Below are 24977 nucleotides of genomic sequence, written 5' to 3'. Positions count from 1 at the left end.
CCCGGAAAATACTTTACATTTTCAGCCTACACATTTCAGTAACTTTCGTCTTACATTTAGAAACAAATATTCTCAGTAACTGTCCAGTGGAATTCATTTGGTGTAGGCTATATGAAACACAGTCAAGCAAATGAACTCACGCCTTAATTCACACGTCAGCTTAGTAATCACTTTTACCTTTATAACACACATCAGCATTCAACAACGCCTGTAGAATTGAAAGCTATTAGTCAGGCGAGGCCATGTTGGTTGTGGACCTTCATTTTTGCATAAGGCCACATGCACAACCTTGTACCTTTTATTATCGATCCTTCAGTATTCTTGCAATTATAAAGCCACATGTTCTTAATGTCATGATATTGGTCCTTCTGTTTAATATTTGGGAGGTCCTCGCTCCAGTGTCGGTCTGGGTTTGACTGTCCCAATTGAGGTATTTTTTTCTTTTTAGTTTATCGGTTCGTCCATGCATTATTATATGCCACGGTGGCTTCCAGTCATATACCTTTTTTTTCTATACATAACCAAGAGCTGACACACGTTTTCCTAAAGGTCGACACGCAACATCCATCTGCTTTACATTAACCGTTAATGTTTATTTGACACTACTACACGGTGTTCAGCATACACCCACTTCGAACCCTGCCTGGGACACTGAAGCTTCCCTTGGTTTCCTTCTTAGGAATTTCCAGTGTACTACTAACTACCGAAACTATGGCGCAGGGTCCCGCTTCTGAAAGATCCCGCTCAAAGATTCGTTATCGTGTTCGCAAGATCCGGCCACTGGACCCTATCCACAACCATTTCAAAATTCTCCTTCAGTTTATGTCTCCGCGTCCCAAGCGGGCCGTTTTACTTGAAGTTTCCTGATTAAAATTTTGAATGCAATGCATCATATCCCTCATGCGTCCTACGTCATAACGCCAACGTCCTGAGTAACGGACATGAAGATGTTTCTGTCTGAGCTTCGTCGGATTCTATATATGGAAGCTCATGGTTTGTGCAGATGTCCTTTGAGATTAGAGTGGCGTGTAGGACTGCAAGCAACAATAGAAAGTGAATGTAAATGTGCTGTCATTTGTTTCAAAACTCTCATTTTTCCTTGTGAGAATTAAAGGGCCCGTAAGTATATTAGTGTACTTTTACTTTCATCCAGTATCAACTCTGTATTGCAGAAGGTTTATAGGAACTGTAATTGTCAATACGTAGTGTCAGAGTGTTCAATATGCCGTTATGTTGGTCGCTCGCCAGAGAGAAGAGCATAGATTGTCTGAGAACTGGGTGTCGAGTAAAATACTGACTTAAGAGAAAGGAAGTAACATGGAGGGTAGATAATATTACATAACGAGGAGCTTCATACTTTGTGCTCGTCACCAAACATTATTAGGGTGATTGAATCAAGTAGGTTGAGGTAACGGGATATGTGTCACAAGAGAGAGAGATGAGGATGAATACAAAATTCGTGGCAGAAAACATGAAGGGAAGAGGCCATTTATGAGACCCAGTTGTAGGTGAGAGAGAACAAACAAAACAAACTCCGTGGCCTGTAGTTGGCAAGTGAGCTATACCGACCGAGCGACCGCCCCTTGTCGGCAAAGTTAGTGCCAACTTTTGCGTATGCAGGTTTTCGCGTGGGTAGCGCAACGGATTCCCACGGCCGTTAATATCGGTTTTCTAGACCGGAGCCGCTATTTCCTTGAAATAGCTCCTCGGTTATCCTTACGAGACTCCAGATCCACTATTACTCACAAAATCCGGTAGCGCCGGGAATCGAACCATGGACCTCTGGATCTGTAGCCAGGAACTCTGACCACTAGACCAGAGAGGCGGTCTGTTGTAGGTGAGAGGATAATTTTAAAATGAATCTCAAAGAAATAGGATGTCAGAGTATGGACTGGATTCATGTAGCTTAGGACAGTAACTAGTGGCATACAGTCTCCTACCCAGTTGATACCAGAGGCTCTTTCCGCGGGGGTAGAGCGGCAGGAACGTGGAAGTGTCCACTCGCCAACTAATGCCGGCATTAAAAATGTGTAGTTTTACTTCGGTCTACAAGCCCGAGTTTTAACGGCCGTGGGGGATCCGTTGCGCTGACCACGTGACACCCTCTGTCCACAGAAATTGGCACTAACTTCGCCGACAAGCGACGGTCGCAAGGTCGGTATAGTTCGCTTGCGGACTACAGGCCACGGAGTTTTTGTTTTGTTTTGTTTATAGTTTTACTTCTGCGTTCTCTATACGTCTACACGGAATGTCGCCTCTAAACGTATATTAACACTCCTTCAGTCTGCACACCTCGTCCGAAGCAATATTAACTGAAATCTTCTATGAGAGGCCATCTATCAGTTATTCCACAGAAGCTCAGATGCCCTTAGTTTTATTTCTGAGGATGGACTTTGTAATAATTTGTGTGTGCCCAAGGTCTCACAGTGACCGCACTGACCTTGTCATGCATGTAAACACTCTGGAGTTCACCTCGCCCATTCAAGGTGATTGTACTAACAGAGGCGTGTCGTGTTTTCGTGTTTTTCCCCGCCCACTTATTGATGGAGGAGAAGAACTTTCTACTTGCGCGATTTCTCTTTACTTGACCTACTCAGTCTGGCCGGCTTTGCCCCCCACACTCCATTACTCCCTTCTCAAATCAACGCAGTGCGGGAGTTTTCGAAGTTCCGAATCTCTGAGGTTACGGCACTCCAGACGGTGTCACCGAACTGCGTCGCGTCCAGTAGCCCATAATCCCAGTACTCAGATAACAGGAGCCTTGACGACCATGAGAGCCTCTGATCTCATATACAAAACATTTGTCGGCCACTGGGCTCCATTTACGCAACTTTCTTGTTTCCCTTCCTCTCCTAACGCGCGATGTACACTGGTTCAAACATGTCGTTAACTTATGTTAAATTCCGTTTTACGTGAATGTGAAATCTGTTCTGTGTCATGCCACTCTTCCCCATTATACGGGTATTATCAATACCGGGAGATATTCATTCTGCAAGGTAACAAACATTTTGCCAATTAGAGGTAAACTAACTGATGACGTCAAGGACGATGGAAGTGTAGCACGCATGGGAAAGGGGTTCATGCAGAGTTCTGACAGGAAGTGTGATATTGAAACAGATCTCAGAAAAATAAGATGGGGTGTGGACAACACTGCTCTGGTTCCGGATGCCTGGAACCAGAGTAACAGGCCTCAACTTTCCAGAGACACTGTGAAGTAATGGTTTTATAATTACTCATAAGTTTTTAAGTGACTGTGGTTATAGCGTGAGCCGGGATAGCGCTGTCGGTATAGCGACTGGCTACGTGCTGGACGACCGAGGGGTGGGGAGTTCGAGTCTCGGTAGGGTCAAGAATTTTCTCTTCTCCACGTCGTCTAGACTGGCTCTGGGGCCACCCAGCTCCTGGAAATAAAGCGGTAGGGGCGTGAAACTGCCGACGTGGCATAGTACTTAATTAGTTAAGCACAAGGGCCAACTTTACCTTTTTACTGTGGTTGTAGCAGCAGTAATAGTTGCCTCCACTCAGTTACCTTGTCTGCTATGAGATGTATGGCTTTCATGGCGTGAAGATTCATACCGTATTCTTCTTGGTTATGACACCGTGTACTTTAATAGGTAGTCATGGGCTAGGAAACCACAGTGTAAATTCCCATGTGCTATGACTTAAACCTCAAACATTAAGCACTCAACTATGCCTATATAAAACAATTTTTGTCTGTTGCCTTGTATGAATTTGACAATTTGTCACCCTAAGGGAGAAACATAAAGATTGAGGGTCATTGAGATCTGAATTCTGCGGAAAAAGAGGCAGATCGAGAAGGAAGGAGAAAGTTGTTTAACGGGGAACTTCGTAAGCTTCACCGAATATTGCAAGGCAGTTTAAGGGGGGGAGGATGGGGTAGTCTAGACAGCATTCATGCGCAGAGGAAATGATTAGTGCATATAAGGGTTTCGCATGGAAACCACAAGAAATCACTTGGTGAACTAGGGGAGATGGAAATATAATAGCAGAATGTATCTTCGAGAATTATGGTGTAAGGGTGTGAAATGGATTTAAATGAGGGTCCAGTGGCGGTTTGTCGTGAACACGGCAGTGAACCTTCGGATTTCAAAGCAACGAATGAAGTTCTTTACCGGCTGAGTGTTTTTTTTATTTCTATTGGGGTGGGACTAAGTCCCTTGTACTGCGGCCACTTCTGGCCAAATGTATCAGCCCCAGATGATAGGTGAGGGTGATTGTGGAGCAATTGGTGGAATGAAGATTGGCAAGGGAAACCGAAGTACTCGGAGAAAACCTGCCCCAGCGCCACTTTGTCTACCACAAATCCCACTTGACCAGACCCGGGATCGAACCCGGGCCGCCGCGGTGGCAAGCCAGCGACTAACCGCTTGAGCTATGGCGCGGCCTCACCGGCTGAGTAACTATGAACTTTTCAAGGAAGGCATATCATGGAATTAGGTACCGTTACCTTATCGACCCTTAGTAATGGGATGTCATGAATATTCAAAGAGCATAGGGTGACAGGAAGTGATGTATTGTCAGGTACGGTTCTCGGGATGAGCGAGACTACATTTGGGAAACAAAGAAAACAGACTGGAAAAAAGTAGGAGAGAATAAAAAAGGAAGGAAATAAAGAAAACAGATCGAAAAAATGAAGAAAGGAATGAAAGGGCAGAGTGGGTGATAACAAGGGGCTAGTTTCTGGGAACTTAAAATCGTCAGCTCTTCAATAGAAATGCCGTTAGTTATGCATCGTTAATTTGTACAGTGCTGACTGCAGTTTCCTGTTGCCCCTTCTGGCGGAATGGCCCTCGACATGCCCCAGAACTACACATCACACTCTGTACACTGCCATAAGCAGAATAGCAGATGTCTCACATTACGGCCGCTGAATTTCGATGCACGTTGAAGAACACAGCACTTCAGATGAACTACGTAGAAATCTAAACATATTCTTAGATAAAACTTCGATAAATATTGGCTAACAGACCAGAGAGTCCTTCATGTTCAGCTGGACAAGAAATTCTCCGCTTGGTGCAATCAGAAGGTTAATTACGGTATTCACAAGAGCCCAGCACAGGGCCTTAACCTGAGCTAGACAAACTCACCCACACACTTGCACTTTACTTTTTTAAGATCCATTTTAATATTATCTTCTATCTACGTCCAGATTTTCCAAGTTGTGTCTTACCTTCCGACTAAAAGTTTGCGGAGCAGATCAAGAAATATTTCAGGCAAAAAATACAGCCTCTAATAAGCAGACTTTTTCTTACTGTTCTATTTTTCTATGTACGAGATCATGACTGGGAGTCGGTATAGCGACGGGCTACGGTCTGGACGGTCGGGGTTCGATTCCCTATAGGAGCAAGATTTTTCTCTTTTTCACAACGTCCAGACCGACTCTGGAGTCCACTGAGTCTCCTATTCAATGTCTACCTGGGTTAAAGTTGACCGCTCACCTCCATCTAGTGCTGAGGTCAGGAGTGGTGGAGCTATACCTCCACTCCCCCATGTCTTCATGGCATCGTGCTTAATTACTTAAGCACAGGGACTTTTGCCTTTTTAGCCTACTCTCCTTCATTTGAAGAAATGTAAGTAGGCTTATGCAATCTCCATACTGTCTGTGTTTCTGTGGGTCTCCCCTATTAACTTTTGAATGTCTAAACAAGTCTTTATGAAACTTGGCGTGTATATTTTCACGGGATTCAAGACGGAGTCTGGATTGGTAATCGGATTTACTGAACACTCACAGAACGTAACTATAAATAACTACGACAGTCTCATTGTGTTACACTGTCACATTCGAGGACTCCCCAAACCTTTAGGGCCAGTCCTCCTTATGTATATCCCTCAGGAAGAGGATGGCCCAGTTATACCCCCAGACACTGGATCCCCTTTTTATCGCCTCCTACGACTCTCAGAGCTATTGTGGAGTTATTCGAACCCGCCTCCACGTAACGAGGACGTCGACTCAACTTCACAAACTGTCCTGCTTATAAGATCTCGGCACGGACCGCAGAGAAAATAGCGTTCCTGTTGCTATATCCAATTGTTACCGTGAAAAGACACTTGTTTTCGGAGCCGTTACTTGGTAACGGTTGTTGTATATTTGCTTATCTCTTGGTCGTTGCCCAGCAACAGGTCTATGTGCCGCAATATACTTCCTACAGTATTTGAAATTTGGGTAATTTTTTATTTTTGTGTATTTTATTTACCTTGATCACATACAGTAATTTGGATTTAAAACAGGCCACGATCTATCCCGCGAGTGCACGTACACATTATAACATCAGACATATATAAAAACACGTAGGGCGTCAGTTAATCTGTAGCATCACTAAGGAAGCAAAAGAAAATCAACATTTAAACCCAGAGCCGCTTAACTTAATTGAAAATTGTGCCTGTAAAGACCGATGTTATCAGACTCGAGGTTGAGTAGGAGGCAAGGTGGCACTTACGGAAACTTGCCGGCCTTGGGATTCGAACCAAGGACATCCTGAATGCAACGCATATACACAACCGCTTCATATGGCGTCTATGCTGAACGTAAAATCGTTCTTTGTGTTCGCCGTCGCACATTTCGTTTATAAGCTAATGGTGATACGAGTGATTATGAACTCTCAGTTTTATGTAAGATTTGAGGTTTTCACGGCGGTGACTATGAAGAAATCAGTCTTCTGGGATGTGGCACCGTGTAGATGTGCTGTTAACCGACGTTTCGGAGGAACGTATCGCCTCCATCTTCACGGTAGAAGGAAAAATAGGAAATCCGCAAGCGAAGAGACCGTGAGAACCGAAACGTCGGTTAACACCACATCTACACGGTGCCACATCCCAGAAGACTGCTTTCTTCACAGTTTTGTGTCTCCCATTACTAAATAATGTCCTCATATTTGGGCTGCATGGAGTAGTCTATTCAGAACCTTCTTCTGAGGTTTAAAATTTGATTGCGCTTCTGGACATTATTTACAAAGTAAAACAAGAACACTTCATGTGGACTGCTCGTCACCTGCCTAATATCAGCGTATGTACCGCTGGACAAATTTTCTTACAAATCTGTATGGGAGACTTTTACTAGAAGCTGTTGAGAAATTCGATTCTCAGCCATTGTGGTTCATAATAAAGCTTGGTTTACAGCAAACCATAAATAGAATTTTCCATTTATCACATGTGCCGTTTGACGGATATTGTTAAAACTTTATATAGGAGCCTGCGACAGATTCTGAATTTGTCCATAATAAAGGCTATGTCACATAAGGCCATGAACTGTTTCACAGGTTCCCTTACATTTCATATGGAAGATACGGGCAGTTCTGTTTTATAGTAAAGTTTAGTTTGCATAAGGCCATACACGGAATTTTTCATCTAACACACTCATAAACTTGGTTGACATGCAGTATCCCCATATTTAAGAAACTTTAATGTATTTCAAACAATACTTACTTACTTACTTACTTGCTCATGGAGCAGGGCCGCGCCATAGCTCAAGCGGTTAGTCGCTGGCTTCCCACCGCGACTGCCCGGGTTCGATCCCGGGTCTGGTGAAGTGGGATTTGTGGCGGACAAAGATGTGCTGGGGCAGGTTTTCTCCGAGTACTTAGGTTTCCCCTGCCAATCTTCATTCCACCAATTGCTCCACAATCACCCTCACCTATCATTTGGGGCTGGTACAATACGCCAGAAGTGGCCGCAGTACAAGGGACTTGGTCTCACCCCACTAGCAGTAAAAGATTACTCATGGAGCTGAGCCCTTCTTGAGGAGCCGCCAATTCTGCAGCTACTCAAGAATTTCCAGGCATTTTATGGAACTCGAAGGTTCATTACCGTGTTCACAAGAGTTCTCCACTGGTCCCTATCCTGAGCCAGATCAATCCAATCCATATCATCCCATCCTATCTCTCTAAGATCCATTTTAATATTTTCCACCCACCTACGCCTTGGTTTTCCCAGTGGTCTCTTTCCTTCTGGGTTTCCCACCAATATCCTATATGCATTCCTCGTTTCCCCCATTCGTGCTACATGTCCTGCCAACTATTTCAAAGAACAACGTTAATTTTATATATTGAATTACATTGGGCACCCTTTTTAGTCTTGTTTGCTGTCGTCCTGACTGAAAGTTGAAGCGATGTTATCCAGATAGTCCTGCTGCCTCGTTGAACAAAGATCTGGGGAAAATGTTTAGCCCTATTCGATCGATATGAATTAAATTTAAATTAACTTTGCAACATTTATTATGGAACTCCAAAACCAAATTTGATCGAAATCCGTTCTGTAATACCAACATACCTTATAATAAAAGTAATGTATTTAAATAGGATTGCGTCCCGTCTCCTTGCTATTAATGCAAGATGTGTAATTACAGGTGCTCACGCGGCACATGGCCGGAATGCGCGGCTACTGCGTTGCCTTCCTGGCGGCGTTCGACAAGCAGTGGAACCTGGCTTTGGAGGATGTACGTGAAGTGTGGACACGCCGGAAGAGGAGGAAGGTGCCCGCCCTGGGTAAGGTAGCAAATTGTACTGGGACCATCCAAACACATTATGGGAGACGAGGCCGTGTTCACTGCAGCATATAAACACACGCATTGTGTCACTTGCCGGTCACAGGCATGCACTGTCTTCGCTCGCTCGGAAGCCGGGATCATGGGTTCAAAGCCCACACAAGGCATGGATGTTTTTGTGTGTGCGTTTATTCTGTGTTTATGTTGTCCTATGTTTAGGTAGAGACCTTGCGACGAGCTGATCACCCGTCGAAGGACTTCTGCTTTCTGTAAAAATGATCATGAAACTCAGAAATCAGCACTATGCTCCAACGTGGGAGCAAGAGAAGAGGGAAAAAAATTGTGCCACTCAGTGTTTTGGAACATTCCACGCATTTCGAATATAGCTACAGGGAAATAAAGGGTGAATTTACAAGTGGAAAGAACCTGTTATTTTTCATCTTACCTCAATTGTAATGATCAGAGAAAAGGCAAAGTTATCCCTGTGCTCAATTAATTAAGCACTGTGCCATGAAGACGTATGGGTGAGTGGAGGTATAGCTCCGCTACTCTTGACCTCAGCACTAGATGGAAGTATGTGGTCAGCTTCACGTTTCGGCTGCTTTACTTCCGGTACCCATTGAGCTGGGTGGGCCCCGGAGCTGGTCTGGACGTTGTGGAGAAGAGAAAAATCTTGACCCTGCCGGAATTCGAACCCCAGCCGTTCAGCCCGTAGCCCGTCGATATACCGACTGAGCTATCCAGCCTTCTAATCTTACATCCATTACGAACCTTAATTAGGACTACGTATATAAAAATATTTTACGAAGAGTTTAAATCAAAGCCGATGTCAGTCACTTCTGTCCATTTCTCGATCTCTGGTGTTGCTGTCGCCCGTGACCGTTTTCATAGTGCAGAAGTGGTCTATCTCGACAGCTGTTTCTCAATGCTTCAAGCGAGATGACACGTATTACGGCTCATTCAGTGCTCGAGCAGTTCTCAGCGGTGCTGACTATCGGCTGACAAATTTTTAACGAGTATTGCAAGAAATGAGGAGGAACCAAACGACGTAATGGTAAAAGGTAAAGTTGTCCCTGTACTTAACGAATTAAGCACTACGCTATGGAGACATATGGGGGCGTGGATGTATAGAGCCACATTTTCTTGACCTCGGCACTAGTCGGAGGTGAGTTGTCAGCTTCACATTCTGGTTGCTTTGCCCTCGGGCAAAGGGCTCCCGGTACTCACTGGATAGGAGGCTGGGTGGGTCACAGAACCGGTCTGGACGAAAAGAGAAAAATCCTGACCCTACCGGAACTCAACCCCTCGACCGTCCAGTCCGTAGCCAGTCGCCACACTGACTGCGCTATTCCGTATGTTCGAGTCCCAGTAGGGTCAATAATTTTGTCTTCTTCACGTCGGCCAGACTGGCTCTGGGGCCTACCCAGCCTGCTATTCAATGGGTACGGGGGTCTCCTTCCCCGGGAGTAAAGCAGCCGGGACGTGAAGCTGACCACTCACTTCCAACTATTGCCGAGGTCAAGAAAGTATCAATCTATACATCCACTCCCCCCACACGCCTTCATGACGTAGTGCTTAATTAGTTAAGCACAGGGACAACTTTGGATTTGTTTTAGACAAACTATGAATAAATTCGGAATTTCTCTTTTTATACGCCCAAGGATTGTTCTCCATGTACGAGTATATTTTGAAACTCTAACGTATTGAATAGGAAACTTCATGGCTCGTGGACCTACAGGTATGCGTGTGCATCCAGAAACGCAATATTCCCATGCAATCTTAGACATAAAACTTCATTTATTATGTAATGTAGAAAGGGCATGGGGATGTTCAGTGGCGGACTAGCAGACGATAATGCTTGATGAGTTCTCTTTCGCCCACTTTCACTTCATTACGTCGCCGCAAGCAGTGAGAACATTTCGGGTTCGAATCCCGTCCTAACACTTCCTGGGTGACTGGCCGACCTTCCGCCTGACACACCTACGCAACTGACAGCATGACTATGTTCTCCGGTGCAGATCTTTTCAGCCTCTGGGCCGTGATGCGTTGTGTATTGACAGTGACTATTTTCCTGTCCAGATCCAGCGAACTTCTGAAGAGGTGTCTTGTTTATTTAACGTCGCTTTCTCAACACAATTTGCCAATACGAGGAAGGGAGCAGCCGTGGCATATTATAATGCATTGTATCCTGGCATTTTCCAGGAACGTACATGGGAAAATCACTTGAGACCTGTTAGAGAAGTCGTTTTGCACGTAGATACTTGAACCCGGGACCTTCCAAGTACTATGCGACTTGCAGGGTTGGCCCTGAAGGTGTTACGAATCTATCGGTGTCACTTATCTTTAGGATTTTAAACTTTACCATATCAACTGCTGAAATTGAATTATTATGGGTGTTAGGTTTACCACGAATGGACAAGGAAAAAGAAGCGTTTACTTGACAGAATTTAGCATAGCCGATACGGAAAGGTGAGGCACAGAGTTTCTAGCCGAAACAGAGATGCTTCCACAATTTTAAGTTTCGCAATATAGGGAGAAAGAGCCTTTTTTCCCCCCTGTAAAACTAACGTACAAATTTCATTGGTAGCTAAGTCACACACGCCTGTAAAGGTAAAAAGGTAAAGATGTCTTTGTCCCTGTGCTCAACGAATTAAGCACCACGCCACGAAGGCGTATGGGGGGTGGATATATAGATCCACATTTTCTTGACCTCGGCATTAGCTGGAGGAGTGGTCCGCTTTACCTTCGGGGAAAGAGCCCCAGTACACATTGGCTAGGAGGTTAGGTGGACCCCAGAGCCGGTCTGGACGATTTTGAGAAGAGAAAATTCTTGACCCTACCGGGACTCGAACGCCGACCCCTCGGTCGTTCAGCCAGTAATGCTTAATTAGTTAAGTACGGAGTCAACTTTACCGTTACCTCACGTGATCGTAAAGGCGTTACGATTAAGCTACGAACGACTTATAATAGCATTTCACGTCGATGTACCTCTACAATATTTTACAGCTTGTATATTCCGGGTTTTGGCTTGTTACCATTAGTGAATAGTGGTTGATTGACTAGGCATTATGATCAAATTTTACTGCGTACTGATCGTGGTTCCATCTTCCGTCACCATTGGCGCTGAGTGTCATACTTTCGAAAATGGCGTTACAAAGTGAAAGGGCGAAGTATCACGAGACAAGATCAGCGACATCCGTGCAACGACGCTTTCGTACGTCTTTTGGTAAAGACCCGCTATCACAATCACACCACTCCGTGTTGACGCCGTACAGACGGGTTTCATCTGTAAAGGAAAGAGTCCTTGGGAGGCCGAAGAGCCGCGATAGCGTAGTCAGTATAGCGATTAGCTACGAACTGGACGACCAAGGGGTCGGAGTTCAAGTCCCGGTGGGGGCAAGAATGTTCCCTTCTCCATGTCGTCCAGACCGGCTCTGGGGTTCACCCAACTTCGTATCCAATGGGTACTGGGGGGTCTTTCCCCGTGGGTAAAGCGGCTGGGGCGTGAATCTGAGCACTCACCTCCAACTAGTGCCGAGGTCACGAAAATGTGGATCTATACACCCACTCCCACATACGCCTTCATGGCGTAGTCCTTAATAAGTTAAGCACAGGGACAACTGTTTCCTTTTTACCTTTACCTGGGAGACCGTGTGGCACGGAAGTTAAAGTGGTCGCTGCTCGGCAGGCTTACGTCAGAAGTTCAGGTAACTACAGGCGCATACTATATGCTCGGCAGCTGAACAAACCCCATTCCACAATTTGCAAGATTTTACGGGAACTGTTAAAACGTAAACCGTACAAATATCAGCTGTTGCAGAAAGCGACACATTCCGACCGAGAGAGAGAGAGAGAGAGCTCTTTCTGCTGTTGAGTTTGACGACTTACTTTCTGCGAGGATTTTGTTTAGTGATGAGGGAAAAGTGTCCATTCATGTCAACATGCCTATCGCTCCAACGTCAGAGTACGAGGAACTTATAATCCGCACGCTGTTTTGAAACGTGCCCGAGATAGCCCTTGATTGAACGTTTTTGTGCACTCTAAAAAATAAGCTTTTTAAAACCTTTTTCGTTCTGAAACACCCTCAGTCTACGCTTAAGATAATCGAGTTTCACTCAAGTTCCAGTGGCGCTACTTGGTCATTGCTTGGTGTGAAGTTTAAGTATTCAGACAATACCAAAACTGCTACTGTGAAGAAACGTCGGTGGCAGTAGTACGAGCCGCCACTGTTCTGTTCCTGTATCAGGAAGTTGAAGTCATCTGTCGAAGCGGTGTCATACGGCTGACGCCTCCAAGGTCACATGCGTGGCCGGGGCCGTTTTTCTCTGTCTAGCACATGGAGTAGGTCAGGGTCTGCGACGCGGGTTGCATGCCGCCCCAGCGATGTCAATGTCACACGAATCCGGCCGCCTGGCACTGTACATTCCTGGACGCAAGCTATTATTGTGCTCTTCATGTCTTAGCATTAACTGTGCATATTCGCTGTTTCTGCTGCCGTGTGTGTTTGCAGTTCACTTTGTCACACAGTTGCTACTAGGATCATGTAATAGGAGCGAGCCATCTGTACTGATAGAGGTAAAGCTGTCCCTCTAATTAAATACTGCGTCACGAAGATGCACTTGCATGAGACTTCAAGCTTCGGCCTGTGGAAAGATGTCGAGATGTGCACTGCACAGGCGACTGGGTGAACGCCTGAGCTGGTCCAGATATGGTCGCGCAGAGAATCCCTGCCTCAGCTGACGAGCCAGTCTGCCGATCACGGTGGCCGCGCGGTCGAAGACAACCTGGGATCATGGGTTCGAATCTCACTCAAGGCACGGATGTTTGTGTGTGCGTCTATTTTGTGTTTGTGTTGTCCTGCGTGTAGGCAGCGGCCTTGCGACGGGCTGATCACTCGTCCAAAGATTCCTACCCTCTGTGTAAAAATGATTACGAAACCGAAGAAGAGGCCAGGGCACAACAAAGCGCTGTAGAGCCAGTGATGAATGAATGGCTGAGCTATTAATGTAACAGTAGGCAGGATTTCTGAAAGAAACTGAGGTAACGAGAGTTGTCAACATTTTCAGCACAGCTTAGACCCGTAGGTCTTCATGAAAATATTTTAAATATGTAATCGCCTTCTTCTTCTTCTTCTTCTTCTTCTTCTTCTTCTTCTTCCACTATGAAAAGCCGAGTCAAAATGTTCGTTCCGTCTTTATGATTCTTTACAAGAGCCTGTTGGCTTATATAAAAAAGGTAAAGTTGTCCCTGTGCTCAGTTAATTAAGCACTACGCCATGAAGGCGTATGGGGAAGTGGATGTATAGATCATATTTTGTTGACCTCGGCACTAGTTGGAGGTGAGTGGTCAGCTTCACCCCTCGGCCGCTTTACCTACCGGAGAAAGAGTCCCCGGTACCCATTGGATAGGAGGTTGGATGGACCCCAGAGGCGGTCTGGACGACGTAGAAAACAGAGAATTCTTGACCCTACCGGGACTCGAACTCCTACCCCTCGGTCTTCCAGCCCGTAGCCAGTCGCTATACCGACTATGCTATCTCTGTTCGTACAATATAAACTGTTACTACTTTAAATATTATATTTTAAGAAGTCTTCAGCAGATATATAGACGGAACTTCATGTGCGATGTTTTTAAACGTCCCCAGGCTTCACTGCGGAGGGAGTGCTTTCCTATTATCACTCTTTGGACACACAATTTTCTGTTCAATATTCTGGTACGGTTAGAATTCTTCTAAGCTTTCAGACATTTTACGACACAAATATCTGAAGCTGAACACTTGTTCAGGAATGTTGATATAGCTGTCGTGCTTCTTCTACATTGGTAGTATGAAGCAGGCACCAAGCAGAAGCTTTGCTTTGCTTACGGACTACACGGCGTTATATCCGAGAAGACAGAGCTGTTCATAGCCATGTGAGCTGTGAGAACCTCAGATCCTACACTGATACACGCTGATCCATATTTTCACGCGATAGTGACTACAGACGGGTTTTAGATTGGTAATTAGATTTGTTGGAGACCCGGGATAGCGCAGTCAGTATAGTGACTGGCTACAGACTGGACGACCAAGGGGTCTGACTTCGAGTCTCGGTAGGCCAAGAATTTTCTCTTCTCCACTTCGTCCAGACCGGCTCTGGGGTCCACCCAACCTCCTATCCAATGGGGGCCGGGGACTCTTTCCCCAAGGGTAAATAGGTTGGGGCGTGAAGCTGACCACTCACCTTAAACTAGTGCCGAGGTCAAGAAAATGTGGATCTGTACATCCACCTCCCATACCTCTTCATGGCTTAGTGCTTAATTAGTTAAGCACAGGGACAAATTTACGTTTAATTAGATGTTTTCAACCCTTACAGATCCATGACTGCAAATAATTATAACTATTTCACGAATTCACACAGTTTACAGTTCACTAGAGCACATACGTAAGTGCCCTCAGCCTGCTGTGTCTTCACCCGTCTTCTGGTAACGGCTTCCAACGGCGGACGTTCCCCTTCCTCTGGGTGCTTGAACTATCCCTGGCCTCAGCTACAGCAACTCTCGACTAAACTGACTCACCAACCAAGTACTCTTCACTTCCCTGATTCTCACTGAGTCTGAGTCTTATGTTACGACTGAGGTCAGTCGGCCAGTCTGTCTTGGAATAAAGCACCCACTTGGGGCTTACGACCAGATTTTTATTACTGCCAGTTGCGGGTTTATTGATGTGGGGCGCTCTCTCTGACAAGAGTACGGGGCTGATTCTCACTAACTAGTTGTCCTGATTATTGCATCTTCGAACGGACAGCAAAAAACACCTTCCCTTTGTTGCTGTGCTATTGTTGCTTTCTTTGTCTGTTGGGTTCCCATTGTTGCCGTGGAAACCTGCTTGTTTGCGGAGCCTCTACCTAGCAACGGCTATTGTATATTTGCTTATTCCACGGTCGTTGCCTAGCAGCGGGTCTACATGCCACAATATGAGTCAGTTGACACTGCGACTACCACTATTGTATATGCAGGGCAGAAGATGCAGGCAGCATGTTCCTCCGAAACGTTTGTAACGATCTAGCAGACTGCACGGCGTCACATCACATAAGAATAATCTTCACAATTACCGCTGTGAGACCTTCAAATCTGTCCCGGAAAAGAAACAGGTGTAAACATGTGCCGTTTATTGTCTCTTAATGTTATCTACTCATGTTGATTCGAATCGGTTCCGGCGTTCGAAACGGTTTCTCGCAAATGTTCTTTTGTATAAGTACACAATACAGGTAATAAGTCGAAATGTGATTATTTTCATTTTTCATTTCCGTGCAAATTAAGATTCATTAGAGCGACTGTATTAAGTATCTAAAAGGCACAAGGTCCTTGGTTTAATGTTACGTTGGATTTAAAGTCGGCAGTCACTTTACAGTGAGTAGGTACTATCCTTGTTGGCAGACACGTCGACCCTGCAGGCATTGAAAATAACATAAAGCGGTATAATTGCCTTTCCTGAAAGAGTGTCTGTAATAAATAACATATACGAAGTAAAGCGAATGGTTATGAAGGTGATACTTTTTCAGTGTTGAGTTCCATTCACAATATGGCTCAGAAAAAATTAACCCCAAATATCAGTATCTATGTTTGTCCTTGCTTGCATTTGTCACTACATAGAGGTAACACTCTGTTCCTGGTCATACAAGTCCTTCATACTCTGTCACATGCTTCGTCCTGCTTTACTTCCGGTACATACGTAAAGGAAGCTTGGTCCAGATCCCTTTTGGAAATGGTGTCGAAAGGAAAAGTAATTCTGAACAGCATTCTAGGTGTTGCACCTCGGGTGCCAAATTCTGAGCCACAGACGTACCACTCAGACGTTGGTGGGAGCATGATATTAATTAAAATTGATCTTATAGAAATTGAAGATGTTGAGGATAAAGTCCAGTGGCCGACTTTGTGAACATGCTGGTTCATAACGTCACATCGATTATTAGGCCTATAACAAGACGATAGGACTTCTAGCTCTGGTTACAAGTCGGGCTGTCCTTACTCACAGAGGTTTGTATCATGTGTCAAAGGAAGTTTTACAAAACAGCGACCTAAATACAGCTTCCTCGATGTTAGAATTATATGATATTATGACATGTATTCTCCACCAGCATATCTCAAATCGTGGTCCACATATTATGCAGTAGTTATCTTCATTACTTCTTGTTTTACTTTGTCCAACATTGAGCCCGTAAGTCTCCTGAATGTGACCGAGTCTGCACGAGTGATGCTGAACTGTACACGTGAACTTGCAGGTGAACCCAGTGCAGTTAGCAGGGCGGTGCTGCAGCCGCGTGTTGTGGTTCTGCGAACCGAGCGTAAGTCGGAAGTGTGTGAGCGACATGTGAACCAACTTTTGGTGCGAGGCGAGCATGTGGTGCTTATCTCGGTGCTGCAGCCTTGAGAGAAGAGGTTCTTCAGAAGATGTAAAGAAGACATCCTGTTGGCAGACGCTAAATTGACGCTTCAGCTCCATTTTGTGAAGTTATTTATTGCAGTTTTTTAAAAATTAAAAACTTGACGTGTAGTAAATACATTCATGTCAATGACATCTGATTTTTCTAGATTTATATGACATAAGTGGTATTTTGAGATGAAATATGTACAGATTTAATACAGTATCTGATATAAAAACAAAAAACAAACTCCGTGGTCTTAGATCGCAAGCGAACTATACCAACCGAGCTACCGCCGCTTGTCGGCGAAGTTAGTGCCAACTTTTGCGGATAGAGGGTGGCGCGTGGTCAGCACAACGGATCCCCACGGCCGTTAAACTCGGTTTTCTATACCGGAACCGCTATATCTTTGAAAGAGTTCCTCAATTATCCTCGAGTGGACCCCGTTCCAGACCCACTACTTCTCAGAAAATCTGGTAGCGCCGGGAATCGAACCCAGGACCTCTCACCAGTAGACCACAGAGGCAGTCAGTATCTAATGAAAGGCGAACTGAAAGTTGTTGGCTGTGTAAGTAATTACGTGATTCAATATATCACCTACTGACACAGATGAGAACTCAATCATATCGTAAACACAAAATTGGAGATGCGAAGTTCAGTGTCATTTGTTTAGTGGAACCGTAGACACTGTGGTTCAGAAGGTATAAACTGAACATTCCATTGGTGTATGAAAGCATGAATGAGTGAATGAATGGGTCTATCAGAAATGGAACTGTACGCTCTTTTGAAAATGTGTGTAATTGATATATTTTTGTGTGATTTTTGTCCAAAGCACACGAAATGAAACACTGTGGGCTGTCATGTCCGTCCACATGTTTCATCACTGAAACGATAATGGATTTTGATATCTGACATGGGAGGTGTCTGGTGAACTGGAATTTACTTTTAGTTTACACTCGTTAAACATGGACCCAACATTATTTGCATGAAGGTGAAACCATACGCCTGCTTTACTCATTTTCTCACAAACGACTTACCATACACAACAAAAAGAAAAAACAGACTCCACCTGTATATCTTATGGAGATATTAAAATATTTTCCAATGTGGTGACTATTTAATGAAATACAGTGAACAGTAAACATCTGACTGTATGTAGGGATTTCTATCAGCGATATAGGGAACTGACTGTTCATTTGTTTTCGTGTCTGTTGGAGAAACTAAGTAGACATAGTCAGGGATGGAAGGCGAGGTTTGACCACACCGAGACACTGAGCCTCAGCTCTTCCTCATCTGGCTTCAGGGAACCCAAATTTGAACGTAAGACTGCTGTAATTACATCATGTACCTAATAATATTAATTGCCGATCACAGTCGCCGCGCTGTCTAAGCCATGAACTGTCTTCGCTCCCTCGAACGCTGGGATCGTGGTTAGGATCTGTGTTTATGTTGTTATGTGTGTAGGTAGCGGCCTTGAGACGTGCTGATCACTCGTCCAAGGAATCCTACCGACTGTGTATAGAATCAAGAAACTGAAAAAGCGGCCAAGGTCCAACAAAGGGCCATAGAAACATAATAATATTAATTATACACCTTTATATTACCCATCAGTTCTGACCTTTATAGAATAAAGTGAACGAAGAAGAGGTTTTTGCATTTAAAATTATTAGTAACGGATATTAGTGCACCTTGGTGTTGGGTGAGATGAGGGAGTGTCGGGTATAATCATGTAGGTTGGCGCCGAAACACTTATGCCCACTAACATAGTGACATTTTCGTGAGCAACAGGAGGCAAGATTAGAGAACCAATTTGGAGTACATTCTCTTTTCTTGTTATTAACTTAATCTTATCTATCAAGTATCCAAGTAATTGGATATTCGATTTAACCTCATTACTCGTAGATATTGTTGTCACATAGACTTCATTAACACGACCTCGCCAGCAAATGTCAATGTCACTGCGGTTTCTTTTTCCGAGAACTCTACAGAATCAGCGCCTTCTGTATAAAGATCCGTGTCGACATTTTGAGGGACGTGCTGACTCTTCGGGTTTATTTCCGTAATTTTTAGCATTTCGATACGGTTCTGTATTCAGAAGCTCTAAATGAAGGTGGCTGCCGCCAGTGCACCGCGCCTGCTACCTTTCTCCTTCTCACTCCTTCTCCGACTTGTTACATTGCACTGATTAAGTTTTGGGTCACGTTTCTCAATTGAAGAGGCAAAAAGTCGGTATATCCAGACCGAATTGTGTGACTGGTCATGTACGGGTAATATATTTTGGGGGAGATTTGGTGACTGAAGCATATGGGTGGAAAGAAGAGAAGACAGGATTCCTGAGAATGCAGTTTCTCCGTTTCTTTAGTGAGATGGATGTAAATGACTTTTGCATAGCGACCAGTAATGCCCTATTGTGAATCTCCGTTCAATTAATCCTTAGTAATTTTGCATTCTGTACAAGGCGCATCATTTTACTTCATGGTGTCTTGTAGTAATTTGGGTTCATAAGCCCCTAAGTGACGATACAGCAGACCCATAAGGACGGCGCATGTATGTAATCACAGCACTGCTAGGCTTAACGGGATAATGGCAAATCTGAAGATTTCACCAATAATGCACACTGACGTTTTTTCGGCAACACTTTCTTTTCCGTTTCATACTCAGGCCAAATTCAGAGGTCTAGCATCTTCAATCATACGTATATTTGATTCTCTGGTTTTTGGGGAAGAGTTGTAATATTAAATATTTGTGTCCGAAGTCCTAATCGCTGACCAGATTCGTAATATCTGCATTAAAATTCACCATAAGTTTTAATTTGATACGAAATCCTCAGTAGGCCCTACGATTATACAGGCGTTGGACAAACTAATGGAAACACTACAGATACTGTACACATACACGTATGCTGTTGGACCACATTTTTCTTTCAATAGAGCCGCAGTTCTTGGAATGGACTCGTGCAAATTTTGAACAGTCTCTAGCGGAATTTTGTACCACTCTTCTTGAAGAACATCTTCAAGTTGCTGTAGAGAAGCTGGAGGTAGGAATCTGTTCCTCACTCGAGTCTCCAAAACTGACCTGAGTGGTTCAGTGATGTTCAGATCTGGTGATTGTGCTGGCCAGGGAAGATGTTGAAGTTTATCTTCATGCTCTTCAAACCATGACTGAACAGTGTCAGCTGTATGAATGGGGCTTTATCGTCTTGGAAATATGTACTGTTGTTCGGAAATAACGTCCGGACCCTGGGATGCACCTGCTTACGCAACCTGTCCACATACTCCCTTGCAGCAATGCGGCCATGAAGGGTAGTAATGGGACCATCAGAACACTGTACCATGATGTTGCTGCCCAAAGCGTCACAGATCTTCCCCCGGGTTTCACTGTTGGAACCCGGCATACCTTGGGTGTTCTCCAAATGTGAACTCTTCCTGATGTAGGGAACTGCGTGAAAGACGTTTCATCTGACACAACACGCTCGCGTTTCCAGTTGGTTGATGCCCAGGTTTTATGCTCGTGACACCATCGTTTACGCATCTGAGCATTACTTCCAGTAATGAAAGGTTTAGTAATTACAGCCCTACCGTGGATGTTCGATTTGTGAGGCTCACGTCTGACAGTTTTTGTGGAAGCAGGATCATCAGGACGAATATTCAGTTCTGCTCCAGTAGTTCTGTGATTTTTCGAAACAATCCTCAATGTACGACGATCTCTTTCTGTCAGTGTTGATTTTCGCCAACTGTTCCTCTTCGCTGATGGTGTCTTCTCATGGTTCTTGTATGCCGACATAACCTCAGAAACTGTCGCTCTCGATATACATAATAATATGCCAATTTTTATCACAGATTCTCCAGCTAAACGCTCAACAACGATCTGTCCCATTTTCACTCGGACTGTCACTCAGTACAATCACTAATATACTTACACGAATGCTACATAGTTTAAACAAACGGAAGAAGAACATTCATTGTTGCCAATTGAGGTTCTTGCAATGTAGCCAACACAAATTCTATTGCTCAGTTTCCAATGTTTCCATTATTTTGTCCACTCCGTGTATGTAGTCCGTGTGCATATATACTGTATGCTGGGACCGAATTTCTCCAATCTCAGGGACCAACTAAACTCAGGGTAACGCGAGGGACGATCGGAAACGAGGACAAAATTTGGTCAGAAAACGGAAAGGAAGAGAGGACTAGGGAGACGCAGACGGAGAGGAGATGAAAATGTTCAGGCGTTTCTTAATGATCTAGGTTATGAGAATGTTGACTGAATTCATGTGGCATAGGGTAGGGTAGAGTCCAATGGTCCCTTGTGAACATGGTAACGAAACTGTGTCCCTTGAAGGCAGAGATTTCCTCTCACTGTCTGTTTCTCAAGAAGCAACCTGATCGTTAAAGCCAGTAAATTGACATGATAGGTATGATAGGTTTTGGTCGGAAAACTAAAGGAAGGAGATCATTTGGAACACTTACACGTAGATGCAGGATATTATTAAAAATGGGTTTTAGAGGGTGTGGACTGGATTAATATGGTCATGATAGCCACCAGAGCTGGTAACGAACTTCCGGGTTGCCTAAAATGCCGGAAATTTCATAACTAGATGAGCGAGTGTTGCCTTTTCCAAACTGATCCTTATCTATGGACTTGAGTGAGGTAAATAAACCCAGAAAATTGTATTTCAGCATCCTTTGCATTAATGTATCACTTATACACTTTCACTTCCGCCTTAGATGCAACTTTATTTACAATTAATCCTTTACTGAAAAATAAAAATTAAAACTTGCTGCATGTTTAGGCTGTACTCGGCCATTCTCAGGCAACTGTCAAAGTTTTCAAAATCGTTTCACTGTATTTGCAGTGTAATTAAGATGAATGGGAAAGACCAAAATATTTTAAATTAGGAAATAATTCATCTTAATTAAACTGAAAATATAGTGTAGCAATTTTGACAAGTTGGACACGTGTCTCAGGATGGCCGAGTACGGTCGAAAACATGTAGCATTTTTTTATTTTAACTTTCAATTTTTAAGTAACGGAGTAATTGTAAATAAAGTTACATTTGTGACGGAATCGAAAGTGTATAAAATAAATCCAGGAAAACGTTCACGATACAAAGATGCGCAGTTTATTTCCTTGTGGCCTTGGCAACAACGAAACACAAGAGTACACCCTGCCACTTACTCGTTTCAGTTATACGCCGATTGCTGTTCAAGTAGTAACATTAATAAAATAGCTGGAGGTGAACTTGGGTGTAATTAGCCTCGAAATTACTCTTAACTTCCCACAGGGCAAAATCCTCCAAGAATACAGATTTCATACTTTGTACGGGACATATCCTCGCTAACTTGCCCCTCTTCCTAACAAAAAACATTTTACATGAGATATGAGGTTCTCACAGCGGTAGTTGTGAAAATGTCTACATTCTGAGATATAAGCTGTTCTTATCACATGATTTTACGATGGTTTCTTGTTTACCTCATTCTTCGACATTGAAGAGGGAGGCGACATGTTCTTCCGAAACGTCAGTTGACTTTCAACTGAATTCACAGCGTTATATCCCAGAAGACAGAACTCTTCATTATTTTAATCTTCCAGATTCTGTCTGGTTACAAGTTTCGCGTCATCTGCCAGTGTCAACGGCCGTTCCTAATGCTTTTCCCTCTCCGTAACTAGAAGGCAGTGGGCGGAATATACCAGACTCATCACGGAACAGCAAACGGTCCTACTAATTGCTCTGTTCGCTGCATTCCGCTCACATGTCCAGGCAGTTCCCTCAAAGAAGTTGCTGTACGTTCCACATTCTACTTAATGTAATTATGAGGAACTTTAACCAAATAAAATACCGTTTTGGCTTGGGTTTGGAAACACGTGCGGTTCGTCCCTGGACAAATCGTAAGGTAAGCAACAAGTCTGGAGTCGGCAGCTGTCTGAGCTACGCGATCTCCTTGAATATCAGTCATACACCCGATCGTAAATGTCTAAGCAAGGTTACAGCAAGTTTCTTTCCTCTGCAGCCTCGTCTTCTTGCTGTTGGCGCAGTCACTTCACTTGCACACTTTCAGAAGACATATAACATGGGGAATGGTTGAAAGGTGTACATGCTTCCTTTCCCAAGTAATTGATTCAATTACGAATTTGAATGAATTATAGTGTGGTTATCAACTAGTTACCTGCGGTTTTTCGTGTTATTACATTTTATCACGCCTAGAACATTATTTTACAAGTACACTTGGGCGTCGACTTGTGACCGACTTCCGTTCTGACTGACAGGCCGTAAGTCGATCTGGTCGTATGTCGGCCATACATTTATTAACATTATTTTTTAACCTTTCTAATCTTCTTATCATCTTTATAATTTATTTTTAAAAACTTTTACATTTTAATCATCTTTTATTTTTCATTTTTTTTTTGTGGTCGTAAGTGCGGCCGGTCGAAGTCGCATAGGTCGTAAGTCGACGACCAAGTGTAATTACTTTTTCGTTTTTTTATTTTATTTATAAACTAAAACATTTTGTGACGGATCTTATAATTATTAATTATTCTACATCAAAAAATGTAAAAGGTAAAGTTGTCCCTGTGCTTAACTAATTAAGCACTACACCATGAAGATCTATTGGGGGAGTGGATATATAAACCAAAATTCTATTGACTTCGGCACTATTTGGAGGTGAGTGGTCAGCTTCACGCCCTGGCTGCTTTACCCCCGGGGAAAGAACCCCCAGTAGACCTTTGATAGGAGGCTGAGGGGGCCCCAGAGCCGGTCTGGACGACACAGAGAACTGAAAAGTTTTGTCCCCACCGGGACTTGAACTCCAAACCCTTGGTCGTCTCAATACCGACTGCCCTATTCTGGATTTTATATCCTAAACAACAGAACAATATTATTGTAGGTAAGTAAACTACGATTATTTTTCTCCGACGAGGAATTTATGGCCAGTTAAATTACCTAGTTCATATTCCTTCATTTACAATTTTTAATTGACTATGTTCAAAGTGAAAAATAATTAGATTTTTGTACTATTAATTTGCACTGGCACTGTAAATATCAAGGCAGACAAGTTACGGGCCCTCAGAAAACAGATGGCTGTTTTGCAGGATTGTGGATCATTAAGAAAAGCAACACATGTAGAGAACTTCAAAGGGTAAGTTAATAGTACAGGCTTTCTTGTAAACACTTGTGGGATCATTTTTGAAGCACTTTTTTTAAATGTTCACGAAGAGTTATTTATTTGTGTTTATTACCGGAGAACAAACTGACATTTTGGTCGACAGCTACCAAGACAATGTGCCACCGAAAGACCGAAAATATTCTTAAATAAATGTGATTTTTTATTTATTATACTGGGGGAAGTATTTTGGAGGGTGGGCCTGGGGGTTATGTTACGACAGGATCAGTACCTATATTATGCAGAGTCGAATGGTAGGATAATTGGGGAGTTAATGCATTATAAAGTATTTGGAAGGACACGGCGGTAATGTAATTCAAGGATAGCCGGCTTCCCGGCCGGTATTCGAACCGAGCATCTTACGAATACAGATCCATATCGTTAGAATTATACCAGCCTGCTCTGTGGGAAGTCTGTGTCTGCTAAAGACCTCAGCAAAATAATTTTTTGATATATTACGGTGGTTTGTGGGAAGAAAAACAACCCAAGAGCGATGTCAATATGTCTGTGTGAGTGTCCTTTGGAACGAATGTATGGTAAATCATCATCATCATCAGTAATCTGTCAAGACGACAGGTCCACAGTCTCTTTCAAAACAATTCCTCCACTTAATGCGATCTAGAGCTTTCTCCTTCAAATGACAGTATCCTCTTCTGTCCCCAAGGTCATCCAGCATCTTCTTACGTCTTCTTCCTCGTCTTCTTGTCACTTCTATCCGCCCATCTATCTTTCCTTCGATAGCTTCTTTTAGAAGGCAGTTTCTGCGTAAAACATGACCAATCCAATTAGCCTTCCGTTTTCTTATTTCATGTAGGATATTCCTCTGCTCACTGACTCTAATTAACACTTCTTCATTTCTCACATAATCGGTCCAACTGATCTTCTGCATTCTTCTCCAACACCACATTTCGAAACTTT

The 24977-nt window shown here is 43.7% G+C and overlaps 1 protein-coding gene across 1 annotated transcript in view; it reads left to right on the top strand.

Annotated features, from left to right (window-relative positions):
* LOC111869644 (U7 snRNA-associated Sm-like protein LSm11) overlaps positions 1 to 17181 on the top strand; it is a 40027-nt gene extending 22846 nt beyond the window's left edge. The window contains exons 4-5 of the mRNA XM_023861309.2: positions 8363 to 8501; positions 16759 to 17181. Coding sequence (XP_023717077.1) covers positions 8363 to 8501; positions 16759 to 16907 — 288 coding nt within the window. The 3' untranslated portion in view covers positions 16908 to 17181. The remainder of the gene's footprint in view (positions 1 to 8362; positions 8502 to 16758) is intronic.
* Positions 17182 to 24977: the final 7796 nt, after the last annotated feature.

Source organism: Cryptotermes secundus, unplaced genomic scaffold (assembly GCF_002891405.2).
Source record: "Cryptotermes secundus unplaced genomic scaffold, Csec_1.0 scaffold862, whole genome shotgun sequence".
Lineage (NCBI taxonomy): Eukaryota > Metazoa > Arthropoda > Insecta > Blattodea > Kalotermitidae > Cryptotermes > Cryptotermes secundus.
This window is presented reverse-complemented; position numbering and strand designations above follow the sequence as displayed.